This window comes from Onychostoma macrolepis, chromosome 11, assembly GCF_012432095.1.
Source record: "Onychostoma macrolepis isolate SWU-2019 chromosome 11, ASM1243209v1, whole genome shotgun sequence".
NCBI lineage: Eukaryota > Metazoa > Chordata > Actinopteri > Cypriniformes > Cyprinidae > Onychostoma > Onychostoma macrolepis.
In genome coordinates this window covers 11,006,159-11,021,303 of record NC_081165.1, presented here as the reverse complement: position 1 = coordinate 11,021,303, position 15,145 = coordinate 11,006,159, and the positions used below count along the sequence as shown (strand labels likewise).

General features: G+C 37.7%; 1 protein-coding gene across 6 annotated transcripts; it reads left to right on the top strand.

Moving 5' to 3' along the window:
• Positions 1–643: 643 nt before the first annotated feature.
• LOC131548983 (uncharacterized) lies at positions 644–14,730 on the top strand. 6 transcript variants are annotated; one of them, XM_058790649.1, is made up of 20 exons: positions 644–836; positions 1,966–2,076; positions 2,210–2,512; positions 2,600–2,650; positions 2,719–2,772; positions 2,858–2,914; positions 3,519–3,569; positions 4,353–4,394; positions 4,485–4,568; positions 4,668–4,689; positions 4,769–4,809; positions 4,937–4,977; positions 5,105–7,222; positions 7,708–7,841; positions 8,746–9,072; positions 13,006–13,062; positions 13,247–13,294; positions 14,130–14,162; positions 14,384–14,442; positions 14,523–14,730. In XM_058790649.1, exons 1-13 carry the CDS (start codon positions 782–784, stop codon positions 5,204–5,206), a joined length of 1,014 nt encoding a protein of 337 aa, XP_058646632.1. In that variant the 5' UTR covers positions 644–781; the 3' UTR covers positions 5,207–7,222; positions 7,708–7,841; positions 8,746–9,072; positions 13,006–13,062; positions 13,247–13,294; positions 14,130–14,162; positions 14,384–14,442; positions 14,523–14,730. The 6 variants fall into 6 exon arrangements, with proteins under 6 accessions (XP_058646632.1, XP_058646633.1, XP_058646629.1 ...); XM_058790650.1 differs by lacking the exon at positions 644–836 and having other exon boundaries at positions 1,386–2,076; positions 2,210–2,251; positions 2,393–2,512; XM_058790646.1 differs by lacking the exon at positions 644–836 and adding an exon at positions 13,909–13,950 and having other exon boundaries at positions 1,386–2,076.
• Positions 14,731–15,145: the final 415 nt, after the last annotated feature.

Below are 15,145 nucleotides of genomic sequence, written 5' to 3'. Positions count from 1 at the left end.
GTTTTTGGTGCATTTAATATCTTGGTCCTTTAGAATCGGAATCAAAAGAATTAAAGCTTGACATGTATGGAAAAAGTCTCCTCCATCTTTTGACTGGGCTCACAATAACAGCGGAATTACACAACATTTGACCTGTTTTCTTAAAACTGTACTGTACTAACTTTTAGTACTTTTTTAGTACATTTTAAAATATATTTTTTAGAAAGTTCTTTCTTTTTTTTTTTTTTTTAATCATTACCTATGTCAATGACAGAAAACAGCTGTTCAAACAGTTAAAGCTAGTAAAGGTGGGGTAGGCGGAGAGGCAAACAATAGCAAGCTAGCTTTAAAAGCATAAGATCCCACCATCCCTGCAAATCACTCTCCAAAGCCACAAGTCCTCCTGTGCACAAGCAGACAAGCCTTTAAACAGAAGATGTCTTGTTTTTGCAGCTCCAGCTTGACCACGGTTGTGTCCTGTGGCTTTGAAAGACCTCAGTACTTCAGACAAATAACTATAACAAACGCTATTGTGAGAAAATAAGACTTAAATATGAAATTTATATTCAGAACTTCCTTAGCATCAGAAAAAATAAAACGTTTGTGTTCTCATTTATTTGGTTTGATATCCTTGAAGTAACTGATCATCTTATTATATCTTATATCGTGTTTAATGTTACAGAGATATATCGTGCCATTGTTTTTATAGGTTTCCTTTCATTGCTTTCTACTTCCTCATGTATGTACTGATGTGGTGTGTGTGTCTGTACATCAGTTCATCACTCTTTCATGTGACACTGACATGGTGCTGCTCATCCCCCTCATCTTTACACTCTTTCTGGAGGTAAAACCTCAAGGTAAGTCACAATTTCAATTTTTAAATAAAACTTTATTTCATATGAAGTGCCTGTTATCCTCTGCTTTAGAATAGTAGACACATTTTTGTCTTTAATATTTGCACCATTATTTGTCAGAAGTGCTTATTTTAGGTACTACCAACATTTACAAAATAGTACAATCAATATTTAAAGCCCAAATAACAACTGCAAAACATCTAACAATTACAGACAAAATACGCACAGCTATACTTGCCATATCAAGCAATTTGTGGATAAGGGGATGTGATGATTGAAAAATATGAGATGGGAAGAAAGCTATATTTCAGTGCTTATGCATTTACATTATTTTTAAAATGCATACATGTGTATTTGTGTTACAGTATATCTAAACAGTGTATGCTGTATGTTCCTCAGTTGGTATGTTACAGTTGTTTTAGTTTTTTAAGCTGTGAGTAAACACAAAAGCAAAAGTCAATGTTATTTTTAGGTGGATGTCTTTGTGGGTTGCAGTTTTCTTCTAGCTGCATGCATGAATTAGATGCTCATCGTCAGAAATACCTTGTAAAAGGTGATATGCTGCAGCACCAAAGAGTTTTTGGATTTCCTCTGAACTTCTGCCTTGTTCTTATCAACCAGTGGTTCTCAACCTTTGACTTGAAGGCCACCCATTGTCCAACACAATATTCAAGAGCCCTATTATTGGCTATTTTCTCTGGTATTTTGTTTTTATTCATGACAATGTTGCTTGTTTTTAACAAGTTTAACAGAAATAATTAGATACGCTTAATTTTGTGATAAGATTCCAGATTCTGTTTTGTTTTGTTTGTTATTATTCATTAACACTTCTTGATTTAAATGTGTTTTTTTTATTATTTTAATCATTTTAAGTAATCTTTTGGCTTTTCTGGAAGTTTGCGGAGGCTCCCAGTAGGCCCCTGGTTGAAAACCACTTCTCTATTACGGTCAAAGCAAGTTACTTTTGTTCACATTAGTTCAGTGATGTCAAAGGGCTTGTTTTAAAATATGAGTCTTTATAATGTAAAAGGTTTTATTCTGACCAAGAAATTGTCCTTGTGTTCAGCAGCTTATATTTACAATTTATATTTGATGTATTGTTATCTGAAGATTTACTGTATTTCTGCTACAGCTTTCTCTGATCAGTTTCGGGTGACAGCGTCCTCAGCATCAGTTCAGAAAGACTCAAGCACAGCACAGATGAGACATGATGCACGAGACACACCGTCTGATTTGAGTGAGAGTAAGGGGTTATTTTTCTACTGTAAAGTATTACAGTAAAATCTCACTGTTGAGCACTGAGTATCATTTAACTCTTCTATTAAGCATGATCATAATCTAATGCTCTACTATCACATGCCTGTGTGTGTTTGCAGATGAGCGGCCGGACATTAGAGTCAGCTATGATTCTCAAACGGGTGAATATAGAATTCTCTGTGAAATACCAGGATCAGATAACGGCGGTTATACTTGTTTTCTTTCTCTTGGAGATGAATATCCACAATTTAAAAAGATACAATCTCATGAACTGTCTGGAAAAACACTATGTCGTTTTACAGTCTTGGAATATGAATTTTCAAATAATCTGAAGTCAGTCGAGAATAAAGTAGTGAGCTGCAGTTATTCTCCAAAAAACGCACCATCCAAACAATCATATAGTGAGAAATTCAACCTAACAGGTTTGTAATGTTAGTGTAATCTTCACATTTTCACAATAAATGCTAATTAATTCAATGTTTTTAATGTAGATTTTTTTTCCTCTCTAGTTTTTTTCCCTGTGAAAATTCAGTCACCACCAACAACAAAGGGAACATTATGTAAGTTCAACTGATATTGTTAAATTATGTGATGATTATTTTGTAACATGGCAAAATTTTCTTTGCAGATTCAACACCAACTTTCAATGCTACAACCAATTCTACAACAACAGAGCCAAAAGGTGAGAGAACTAAACCTGACACAACAATTGTGATATTTTCTTCTTTACCAACAACTTAATGAATAGCAAGTTCTTAATATTTCAGCAGCTGTGGCTACAGAATCCAGTTCTTGTTGTGAGACCACGATAAACCCTACAACTGGTGAGCACCTTTTTAAATATTAAGATTTAATTTTATGGTTATGAATTCTGCAATAACTAAATAGCATTTAAAGGGATTATGACAAAACCGTTCTCAAGGTAAAACCAGCCCTCAGGACACATGTGTTGGAGTTCTGATGAGATGTTTTTCCCTGCAGCAATGAGGATCTGAAACACTAAGTTTCATTCTAGTTGCCCTCAGAATTGAGGAACAGTTTGTAGATTCAGCCACAGTCCTAATGACATTAAAGACTTCGTTGTGTATAGCACTTAAAAAAATTCCTTATCTATAAATAAATAAGGTAATATAATATTCTGGTTTAGAATAGGTAAACACAGGTCAAGATGTAAAACAAATAAATATTAAATAGATTTGAGGATGTAAACTTTAAGGAAGTATATCATTATTTGGTCATTTCGAGGTGACGTTTTCAGAAATATCACACAATCGGTTTATTATTAAAGTTAGCAAGAAATATGTATGATTATTCATGAAAAATATAATTACTTAGAGATGTTTAAAGTCAATAAGTATATGAACTAATTCAGTGAGAAAATAAGACATATTTGTATTTAGTTTAATGTACTGAATTGCTTCATTATAGAAACTATACATCCTTCACAACTTCTCAGTGTCATAAGGAACACAACACCGGGTGAGTTACTGCACTACAGTGAAGGCTGTTGTTGGAGCAGATGCTGTTGTTAAAGGTACACTATGTAACTTTTTTTGATCAAAATTTACAACATTGATATAATGAGCAAGTACATCATGAATCCATCTTCCAAAACATGTTTTTGTCTCATCCTGAATCACTATGGTACACCTATAATAAGTGTTTATTTGGACTGTTTTAGAGGCCAGCTGCGGCAGAGAAGCCCATTACCTGCATGACTTGTCATATACATAAACAGAATGAAGTAGCTCTGGCTACAATGATCTTCTGTAGGACGCATGCAGTTTTGTTTATTCACTGCTAGTTACATAGTGTACCTTTAAAGGAATAGTTCATCCAAAAATGAAATTTTGCTGAAAATGTACTCACACTCAAGTCATCTAAAATGTAGATGAGTTTGTTTTGTCTCTATAGAGATTTGGAGAAATTTAGCATTACATCACTTGCACACCAGTGGATACTCTGCAGTGAATGGGTGCCGTCAGAATGAGAGTCCAAACAGCTGATAAAAACATCACAATAATGAAAAGTGAAAAGCTGACGGCACCCATTCACATGGCAGAGGATCCAGTGGTGAGCAAGTGATGTAATGCTAATTTCTGCAAATCTGTTCCATTGAAGAAACAAACTCATCTACATCTTGGATGGCCTGAGGGTGAGTACATTTTCAGCAAATTTTCATTTTGGGGTGAACTATTTTTTTAAGAGACGTCAGAGTTTTCAAGTGTCTCTTCCTTCATTTCAACCTTTTATTTCTCAAAGTTTCAACTCCTGGTGAAAATGCTGTCCATACACCAACAACAAGTACGTATTAACAATCAGTATACATCAATTAATCACTGCAACTGAAAACTTTGCAAATGGTAATCAGTCTGATTTCTTGGTGACACAAAGAAACATGGCTCATCCTGACGATGGCAACCACAAGCACAGGGATTTTCCTGACCGGACTCATGGGCATCTGTCTGTGCTGCATCAGTACGTTACCTACACGTGCAAATATACAGTAGACTGCCGTTTTTAATATCCAGTTTGCAGAACAGCACATTAATGCACTGGTATTATTTATTTTACTAGGACTGCAACCAAGGAAGAAGAGGTGAGACTTTTCTAGTGCACATGCTGTTAGTGTTAAAACCATAAAAATATAAATAATTTTTATTTCCTATTATTTTAAGCCCCGTGAATACTTCTGTGGCAGCCATTTCCCAGACCCCAGGTAAATCATAATCATTTATACTAATTATTATGTCATGCATATGAGCAGATTATGTTCATAAGTTTAATGAGAAAAAATAAAATATTGTGATAGTATATCATTATAAAATGTATTTCTAATGTATCAGATGATATTGATGCCAGAGAGGAACATTCTGAAGAAAATGGGGTGAGCATATAAAGGACTGTGACAGAGACCTTCCAATGTTTACATCCACCACCTTATGTATTTATTGATTTACTTATCTTTCATTTCTTCACATGTTGTATATTTATCCACATTCTTTGCTCTACAGATGAAACTGGACCACGTGTACTGCACCATTCCTGATGTCGCTGCAGACACTCATGTGTTATACAGTCTGGCACAAATGCCAAACCATCCTCTGCCAGTTTAATTCTATAATAGTTACACTAATTGACATTAAAAGAGAATGTGGATGTTTCAATCAAACAATTTTGTTTTTCTAATAATCAAAAACAAAAAGCAATGCCAGAAAAAGTGATGTCATATATTGTTGGTGTATTAATGGCATGAATGTTTTAACTTCATCACAGCTGTACATTACACTTACACACACACACACACACACACACACACACACACGTACGCACACACGCACACAGTGTTTGTGGTCAGTATGTAGGACACGCTACTGTACATACATACCCAGCCTCTCACTTCTCCCTTAAACTTTTCTTTGTACATCAGACCAGTGACAATCTGTCATTTAATACGAACATTTTAACCACATGGTTTTAGTCATTAATGCTTGAATTTGTGCATTGTTGCTCTTTTTTAAAGCCAAAGGACATCAAACATTATTTCATTACTCGAACATTACAAAGAAGCTGTTTCCCCCCCTCAAAGTGAAGCTGCTGGTCAATGAACAATATAACTATTCAAACAGAAACACAGAATTTGTACAAAATCCTTGCATTTGCATTTAATCATACAAAATACCACATTATCAGAATAAAAATAGACCCCCCCCCCAAAAAACAAACAAACAAACAAACTAAGATATAGAAGTATTATATATTCACCCTTTCTATCACTCCACTTCAGGTGACTGTGTTTATATTTATATATTTGTGACCCTGGACCACAAAACCAGTCATACAATGTAAGTAGCACAGGTATATTTGTAGCAATAGCCAAAAATACACTGTATGGGTCAAAATTATTGATTTTTCTTTTATACCAAAAATCATTAGGATATTAAGTAAAGATCATGTTCCATGAAGACATTTTGAAAATTTTCTACTGTAAATATATTAAAACTTACTTTTTGATTAGTAATATGCATTGCTAAGAACTTCATTTGGACAACTTTAAAGGTGATTTTCTCAACATTTAGATTTTTTTGCACCCTCAGATTCTAGATTTTCAAATAGTTGTATTTCAGCCAAACATTGTCCTTCTTTATTCAGCTTTCAGATTACGTATAAATCTAAATTTCAAAATATTGACCCTTATGACTGGTTTTGTGGTCCGGGGTCACATTTCTAAAATATTCAGCTCATTATAAAGGTTCAGTCTTACGGTAAGTTAGCTCTGTTGTTTTATATATTTTCAAACACTGCATGTTTACATATATTGTGAAAAGTTTTATTTTATCATGTCTGATTAGTGTATGTGAATTTTCAGCATGAAATAAGATAGACCTTTCAAATTTTAATAAAATGTAAGTGTATGTTTTTCTTTGACCATTATACATAAGGCCTTGAATTGCAGTGTAACAGCACAATTGAGATAACTAATTCACTAAATGCAATCTGACTTTACGCTGCAAAACTCTGCAAAAGAGGATTTAGCTTGTGCGAAGTTTGTTTGAGCAATACAACATGAAAAAATAAAACAGCTTTTGATTAAAAAACTAATGGAACTAACTGGAAAATGAACATTGCTAACAATGAGTTACTAACTTGTTTGTGGTGACATGTAGAATGTCATACCAGTTTAAAGGAACGACATTTATCTATCTATCTATATATAATATTTATTAATATGCAGACTCACAGCTTGCAAGACTTTTTTTTTTTTGACAGCCAAATGTTGCATGAATTAAAAGCACAACTTTCCCACTGTGATATCCGTTTCTTGTACAATTATTAAAATCAAACTCTAAAAGACAAAACTGAAATAGTGACACTGGTTAGCTGAGTCAATGAAATGAAATACATTTTAAAACTGTAGCCTATATACAATGGAAACGATCTGCATGTGAACAGATTATTTTGTTGTTGTATTTCCAAACTTTTCGTATATTCTGGCAGCTTTGCTTGGGTAGGTGATTTAAAATTGTAATATCTAGGCCTGGGAATGAGGTCATGTATTATCTTAAATGCACCTTGTGATGTTTCAACAGCGACCTCTACTGTTGAAGCTTTGGCAACTGCCACAGGAACTTGTGAGTGACCTTGATTTTTAAACTAAAACATACCTGAATTGCCTTGAAGCAATTCAAGTTCAGTAAAGTTTCATGTCATAGCATCTACTGTTGTTAAAGGATGAGTGGTTAGAAAATTATTTTCCTCATTTCCATCTTGTAGTTTTCAATGCCACAACTCCTGGTGAAACTGCTGTTTTTGGAAGACCAAAACCCAAGTTAGCATTACCAATGATCTGAAATTAATCAGTTAATAATGGAAAACTTTTCATATGGTGATCAACTGATCTGATTTCTTGGTGGCAGAAAGAAACGTGTCTCATCATGACACCAGCAGGGGATTTTCACTGCAGAGAGCAATATAATGGACAGAGAGTGGAGGCCAGAAACAATGCTTTGAAATGAAAACCTTCTTAATGATTTACAACAAACACGCAGCATTTCACTTCATAAGGCATTAATTGATGTACTGGAGTCGTGTGGATTTCTTGTGATCTTTTTATCAGCTGTTTGGACTCTCATTCTGACGGCACCCATTCACTGCAGAGCATCCATTGGTGAGCTAGTGATGTAATGCTAAATTTATCCAAATCTTTTCCCATGAAGAAACAAATTCATCTACATTTTGGATGGACCGAAGGTGAGTACATTTTCAGGAAATTTTCAGATCCAATCTCTGATCTCTTTTAAATTGTTTTTATTATTTGTTTAATGGTTTATTTATATTTTATCATCAAGTTGCAAAGTGTTGGCCTGTTTCTTCTTATATAATATAATATAATATAATATAATATAATATAATATAATATAATATAATATAATATAATATAATATAATATAATATAATATAATATAATACATTATATTATATTACACTGATAATAGAATGTCATATTGCATATGTTATGTTATTAAGTTTAGTCTTATTGTCAACACTTTCGCCTACATAAAAAGTATATTGTAAGGTTTCCTGTGGTTTGATGAGCCACTTCCTAATTCACCATTGTTTGAGTCTCATTCTGTCTCTTTTCTCACACTCGCTGTAATGGAGTTGTTTACCTTCATAATTTTTCGGCTCCTCATGGAGGTTCAGTCTTACAGTAAGTTATTTATCATGTTTAATTTTTTCTAAAAAACTAATATTCACATTTGTATTCATGTTTTGATAAAGTTTCATTGTTTTGAATATGGCCGCGTGTGATTGGTAAATAGAAGATTTAATCACTCAAAGTACAAAATGATTACAAATTATGAAAACTGCATGTCTTTGTTTAATATGTATACAGGTTGGCTTTGAAGCATGTAAAGGTCTTATTTGTATGAATTAAAGTCTCAGCCAGAATTGACCTTGTTCATTAAATGTTGTGCTTGTAAACACAATCATTTAAGAGATGTAATGTAGCGATTGATCTGTCTTGTGTTGTTGTAGAGTCTCCTACTGTAAAAGTATCTCCAGATGTCATAAGAGAGTCCAGCTCAGTGAAGATCAGCTGTGAAACGCCAGCAGATGTTACAGTGAATCAGTGTTATTTCTACATAAACAGAGAAGCGAAGAATATAAAAGTCAGTTCATCATGTGAGCTGGATCTCTCTGGTGCTGAAGTGCTCGGATGGGCAGCTGTAAAATCACCTGAAAATACCACTTTCAGTCCGAGCTGATTTCATCTGTAGTCTCTACACTGAGGATGATGATCTTCTGTATCAGCGTGTTTCTCAGAGGACTCAGTCTGGAGGGAGTCAGTGTATGTTTTATTTAAGTCGTAGTGAACTCTTCACACGATCAGTGAACAGCAGACACCTGATCTGTGTTTATTCACTCAAGACTCAACCTGAGATCAGATCACCACACAGTGACACATACACCATCAGAGGTGAGAGCATGTCAAAGTCAAAGTCTGTTTTATTGTCAATTCTGCCACATGTACCGTACATACATACAGAGAACTGAAATTTCGTTACTCTCTTATTCCCTGGTGCATACAGATAACACTAAGTACTAACAGTAGAACGCATAAATACAGATAAGTACAAATCAAATATATATATATACACATATACACGTACACAAACACAAAATGCAATTATTACAAATATACAAATAAGGACATGTAGAATAAAAATAAAAATAAAATAATATGAAATGGATAAAGTGGCATAAGGCACGTGGAAAATAGAGTGCAAACCAGTGAGACAGACAAACAAACAAACAAACAGTGCAGACTATAAATGGTAGTGCAAAGAGCTTATTGAGACTATTTTGTTTAAAGTGAAGAGCATTCTTTTATTCAGACTGACAGAAGAGGTAGTTGAATGTGGTCAGTCCAATGCTGTACAAAGTGCCTGGTGCTGGTCACAGTGTGTGTGTGTGTGTGTGTGTATGTGGGGGGTGGTGGTGGTGGTGGGGGGGGGGGGGGGCAGGGGGGTCAGAGTTCAGTAGTGCGTGGGGTAAGAGAGGGGAGGGGGGGCAAGTACGGGAGGGAGTTCAGCTTCCTGACAGCCTGATGGATGAAGCTGTCTTTCAGTCTGTTGGTCCTGGCCTGGAGACTCCGCAGTCTCCTCCCTGATGGTAACAGTCTGAAGAAGTTGTATGTCGGGTGGGTGGGATCGCCTGCAATGCAGAGGGCTTTGCGGGTGAGACGGGTGCTGTAGATGTCCTGGAGGGAAGGGAGAGAGACACCAACGATCTTCTCAGCTGCTCTCACTATCCGTTGAAGGGACTTGCGGCAGGACACGTTGCAGGCGCCATACCACACAGTGATGCAGCTAGTCAGGATGCTCTCGATGGTGCCTCTGTAGAAGGTGCACATGATGGGGGCCGGGGCTCTGGCTCTTCTGAGTTTACGGAGGAAGTAGAGACGCTGTTCTGCTTTCTTGGCCAGTGCTGCAGTGTTGTTGGTCCAGGAGAGGGTCCTCTGTGATGTGTACACCCAGGAACTTGGTGCTGCTCACTCTCTCCACGGTCGCACCATTGATGGTCAGAGGAGCATGCATAGAGTGCACTCTCCTGAAGTCAACAACAATCTCCTTCGTCTTCTCCACATTTAGAGAGAGATTGTTGTCACTGCACCACCCGGCCAGGCGGCTCACCTCGCTCCTGTAGTTTGTCTCATCTCTGTTGCTAATGAGACCCACCACAGTCGTGTCATCCGCAAACTTAATGAAGAGGTTGGAGTTGTGCGACGGTGTGCAGTCATGGGTCAGCAGAGTGAAGAGGAGGGGGCTCAGCACACATCCTTGGGGGGCCCCTGTGTTCAGTGTGATGCTGCTGGATGTGTTACTGCCGACCCGTACTGCCTGAGGTCTCCCGGTCAGAAAGTCCAACAGCCAGTTGAACAGCGATGTGCTGAGCCCCAGCTGGGCCAATTTATGAATGAACTGATTTGGGATGATAGTGTTGAATGCTGAACTGAAGTCTATGAACAGCAATCTCACATATGTGTCTTTTTTGTCCAGATGTGTGAGGGCTGGGTGGAGGGCAGTGGCGATGGCATCTTCGGTCGACCGGTTGGGCCGATATGCAAACTGGAATGGGTCCAGGGAGGGGAGGAGGACAGACTTGATGTGTTGCATGACTAGTCGTTCAAAGCACTTCATGAGAATGGGAGTGAGTGCTACTGGACGGTAGTCATTGAAGCAGGATGGAGATGACTTCTTCGGGACTGGAATGATGGTGGTAGCTTTGAAGCATGTGGGGACAACAGCCTGACTCAGCGAGATGTTGAAAATGTCTGTGAAGACATCGGTGAGTTCCTCTGCACAGTCTCTCAGTACACGCCCAGGAATGTTGTCAGGCAAGCTTTGCGTGCATTGATCCTGCTGAGGGATCTCCTCACGCTGTCCGGGGACAGCGTCATCACCTGGTCGCCGGGAGGAGGTGGAGTCCTCTGTGCAGTGGTGCTGTTTTGTGCCTCAAAGCGAGCAAAGAAGGCATTCAGCTCGTTCAGCAGTGGGATGGTGTTGTCACAGGTCCGTGGTGGGGGCTTGTAGTCCGTAATGGTCTGAATCCCCTGCCACAGGCTCCGAGTGTCCCTGCTGTCGCTGAAACGATGGGCAATTCTCCTGGAGTACTGTCTCTTGGCCTCTCTGATGCCGCGGGATAGGTTGGCCCTAGCTGTCTTCAGGCCCTCCTCATCTCCAGCTCTGAAGGCAGCGTTTCGAGCCTTCAGAAGTCTGTAGACCTCCCCTGTCAGCCACGGCTTCTGGTTGGCCCGGACAGTGATAGTCTTTGTGACCGTTACATCATCAATGCACTTGGTGATGTAGGCAGTGACAGTTTCTGAGTACTCTTGAAGGTCTGTAGTATTGTTGTTTGTGGCAGCCTGCTTAAACATATCCCAGTCAGTGGTGTCAAAACAGTCTTGAAGTGCCTCAGACGACTCTTCAGGCCACACTTTTATCTGTTTGTGTACCGGTTTGATGGCTTTAACGAACGGTCTGTATGCAGGCATTAGCATGACAGTGATGTGGTCTGAGGCTCCGAGGTGGGGGAGGGGAAGGGCCTTGTAAGCTCCTCTCTGGGTGGTGTAAACAAAGTCCAGGGTATTTTTTCCCCTTGTAGGAAAGTCTATGTGTTGGTGAATTTTTGGAAACACGCTCCTTAAGTCTGCGTGGTTGAAATCCCCAGCCAAGATGAGAAAAGCATCTGGGTGGGCTGTCTGCTGCTCACTGATGAACTGGTACAGATCATTTAGTGCCTCACTCCTGTTGTTGTTGATGGAGCTGGGAGGGATGTATACAGCAACGCGCAGTATGGCTGTAAATTCCCTCGGTAGATAGAACGGCCGGCACTTGTTAATCATAAACTCCACCAGGGGTGAGCAGTGTTTGCAGACCACAACAGCATCGCGACACCATACATCATTGATGTAAACACAGAGCCCGCCGCCGCGTCTCTTACCTCCCTCGACGAGAGCTCTGTCTGCTCGATAGCATGTTAGCTGGTCGAGCTGAATGGCACAGTCTCTTACAGTCCTCTGAGCAGACCGAAGCAGTCGGATGTAGTCCAGTTTATTGTCCAAAGAGCGTACGTTCGCCAGTACGATGGTGGGGATAGCTGGCTTGTGTGGGTTAGCCGCTAGCCTAGCTCGGATACCTCCACGCTTACCCCTCTTCTGCTTCCTCTCACACCGCTTGTGGCGCCTCCGCTGTCGGTGAGACGCAGTAGTGGGGGTCTGTGATGGTGTAGGCCTCCGGAGCAGACAGAGGTCTCGCAGCTCTTCGGCGTGCGCGAAGTGTAGCTCTAAAAATGTGGTTCTGCTGACATCGAGCAGAAACTCACGACTGTATGCGCGCTTAAAGACAGGTGGACGAGACGAAGATGTACAGAAACATTGCGACTTACAAGACAAAAGACACGAAAACACCGTTCTGTCGGGAGAGAGAGAAGCCGCTGCGTCCGTGCGCGCCGCCATCTTGGATCATGTCACAGATCATAAGCATCATTCATATTATAATGTAAAATAGAAAACAAAATACTGTGATATTACTGTATGCGTAAAATAGAGAGGTAAAAAATGTCCAAGTGACTCATAAGGTTTAACATATCAGGCAATGGCAAACCTGTAAGTATCAGGCAATTTTAAAATCACAATTTTTTAATCCAAATGAGTAAAATGTATTTAGTAAATATACTGTATATATTTTCTAGTTGTCTAGTTGTAAAAGTAACTCAAAACGGAGCTCATCATGTCAGCTCTCAATCACTGGATCTCAGATCAGTATTTGGTCTGGAGGTCAGAGTTCATCTGTGATAATACCTTGCTTCTACACTGTAAATTTGTTACAATTCTGATAATTTGTCTCAGCGGTTTCACCACCACCATCAACCACCACTGAACAAACTACAGCAGCAATGAAAACCTGTGAGTAATTGAGTTTGTAAATCAAAAAGGCATTACTACTCCACCTTGAATGTCCTTAAAAACAACATACATTCAAGCTCATGGTCACTTGTTGAACATTTACTACTGTACATCACTGCACATTTCACAATGTTCTTTTCCATATCTGAAACAACAAAATACAGTATTTATTTATTTTTTGTAGATATCCAATCCAAGACAAAGCGGCCAAGCATGACAAAGGAAACCATGAGTAAGTTCATCCACTCTTTCTCAATGGTGAAAATCACTGTGTAAAACTAATTTGTTGGATTCAAAAGTCATATTCAAAAATATAGCAGGGATTCATTTTCAAAGTTTATTTGTACATGGTAAAGTGCTGTAGCACTCCGAACCACATTTATTCACTTAGATGTGACTGCATTCTTAGCTCTGGCTTACATAAGCACACATACATTGTACACGTGTGAATGCTTCTTTAATACAAATACAATACAATACAAAAAAAATAATAATAATTAGTTCTTTTGGAATCTATCCTCCACTTTTCAGTTATCTGCTTATCATGGTTATGGTTTTCCATGTTTGCATGTTTCCATGCAGTTTCAGCAGCAACAGCAGTACTACATAGAATTTTATTTCCAAACTAAATGAACACTATAACGTTGTTGAATTCTATTTTACATCATAACAGTGACATCTACTGGTGAAGCATTGACAACAACCATAAAAACTCATGAATGAAGTTTGTATTTAAAATAAAACATACTTGACAAGCACACAGAGGCATTTTACACATTTCACTCATTAAACTGATTCAGTGTAAAAATAACATCACACACTGTTGATTATTAGCTGTTTTCACAGCAGCCTCTGTTCTGCCAGACTCAACCAGAGAGACAGAAACATGTAGGCTGAGTATAGTTTTGCTTTGCTTATGAAAGAATATTAAATCTGTGTTAAATGTTAAATAAGAAGTAACCTTTTCTTGACAGTGATGTAATCTAGAAACACTGATGTCTGTAATATTGTGCAGTAATTAAGTTTTTACTCTAATATGATTTAATCTGTGATCTTTTCTGTTGCAGCTGTTCCTCACACTGTTCACACTCACTCTGAAGGTTGTTCATTCACTCACAACACAAAACTGCTTATTATGAATATTTCTACAAACTAAAACAAACCTTGAAATGTTCTACCTTCATGATCACATCATGATGTTTATTCATTTAAAATGAATTTAATAATAAAAAAACACATAATTAATCTGATTTAGTGCAATTAAATTCACTTATTGTAATATAAACATTGATTAAATCATTTTTTTTTTTTCTTTTGACAGATTCATTGCTTAATTTCTGTCTGGACTCATAGGATTCATCTGTCTGTGCTGCTTTACCAGTAAGTACAATGTACAGATTTAGTTGTGCATAAACTGAACTCCATGATATAGAAACATAATAAAGTCTGTATCTCTGCAGGTTCTGCTGATGTTCTCACAGAGCTGAACACCTCCTGTCAGCTGGAAACAACATCTCTATTAACTTTCTCCGTGTGCTCCTCAAAACATGAATGACCTGTTTACTTTCTTCACTTGTTGCACATTAAATCTAATTTCTATAGTTTTTACACTTTTTAATCAGCTATTTTAATATACACATGAACACAGGTTCTAACAATAAACTTCATATTTTCACTGCAATTGTCATAGTTTTGTTTGCATTATTTTCTTTGTCAGACAATAGTCTGATCAATGAACAAATGAATTTTTTGTGTGCTTTTATGCATCAAGGAGTAAACTTAATCATAAAGTTAACCCCTGAGTGAATAATTTCCACATTATTATTATTATTATTATTATTGATATCAAAATATATTCTATCTTCAAATCTATTAATTGTTATTTTTGGCATATTTAAACTTTTGCATAGTTACTTTTTACAAAACTACCTTCAGTCTCTAATATGAGTTTGATCACAAAATCTGCCCCAGATCTGCCTTCTGTTAACATTTGAGTTGTACAGTACATGTGGTCACATGATCTACATTCACAGAACTGACTGCACAGTGGATTAAAATGGTTTCCTGTGGTCTGATGTGCTAC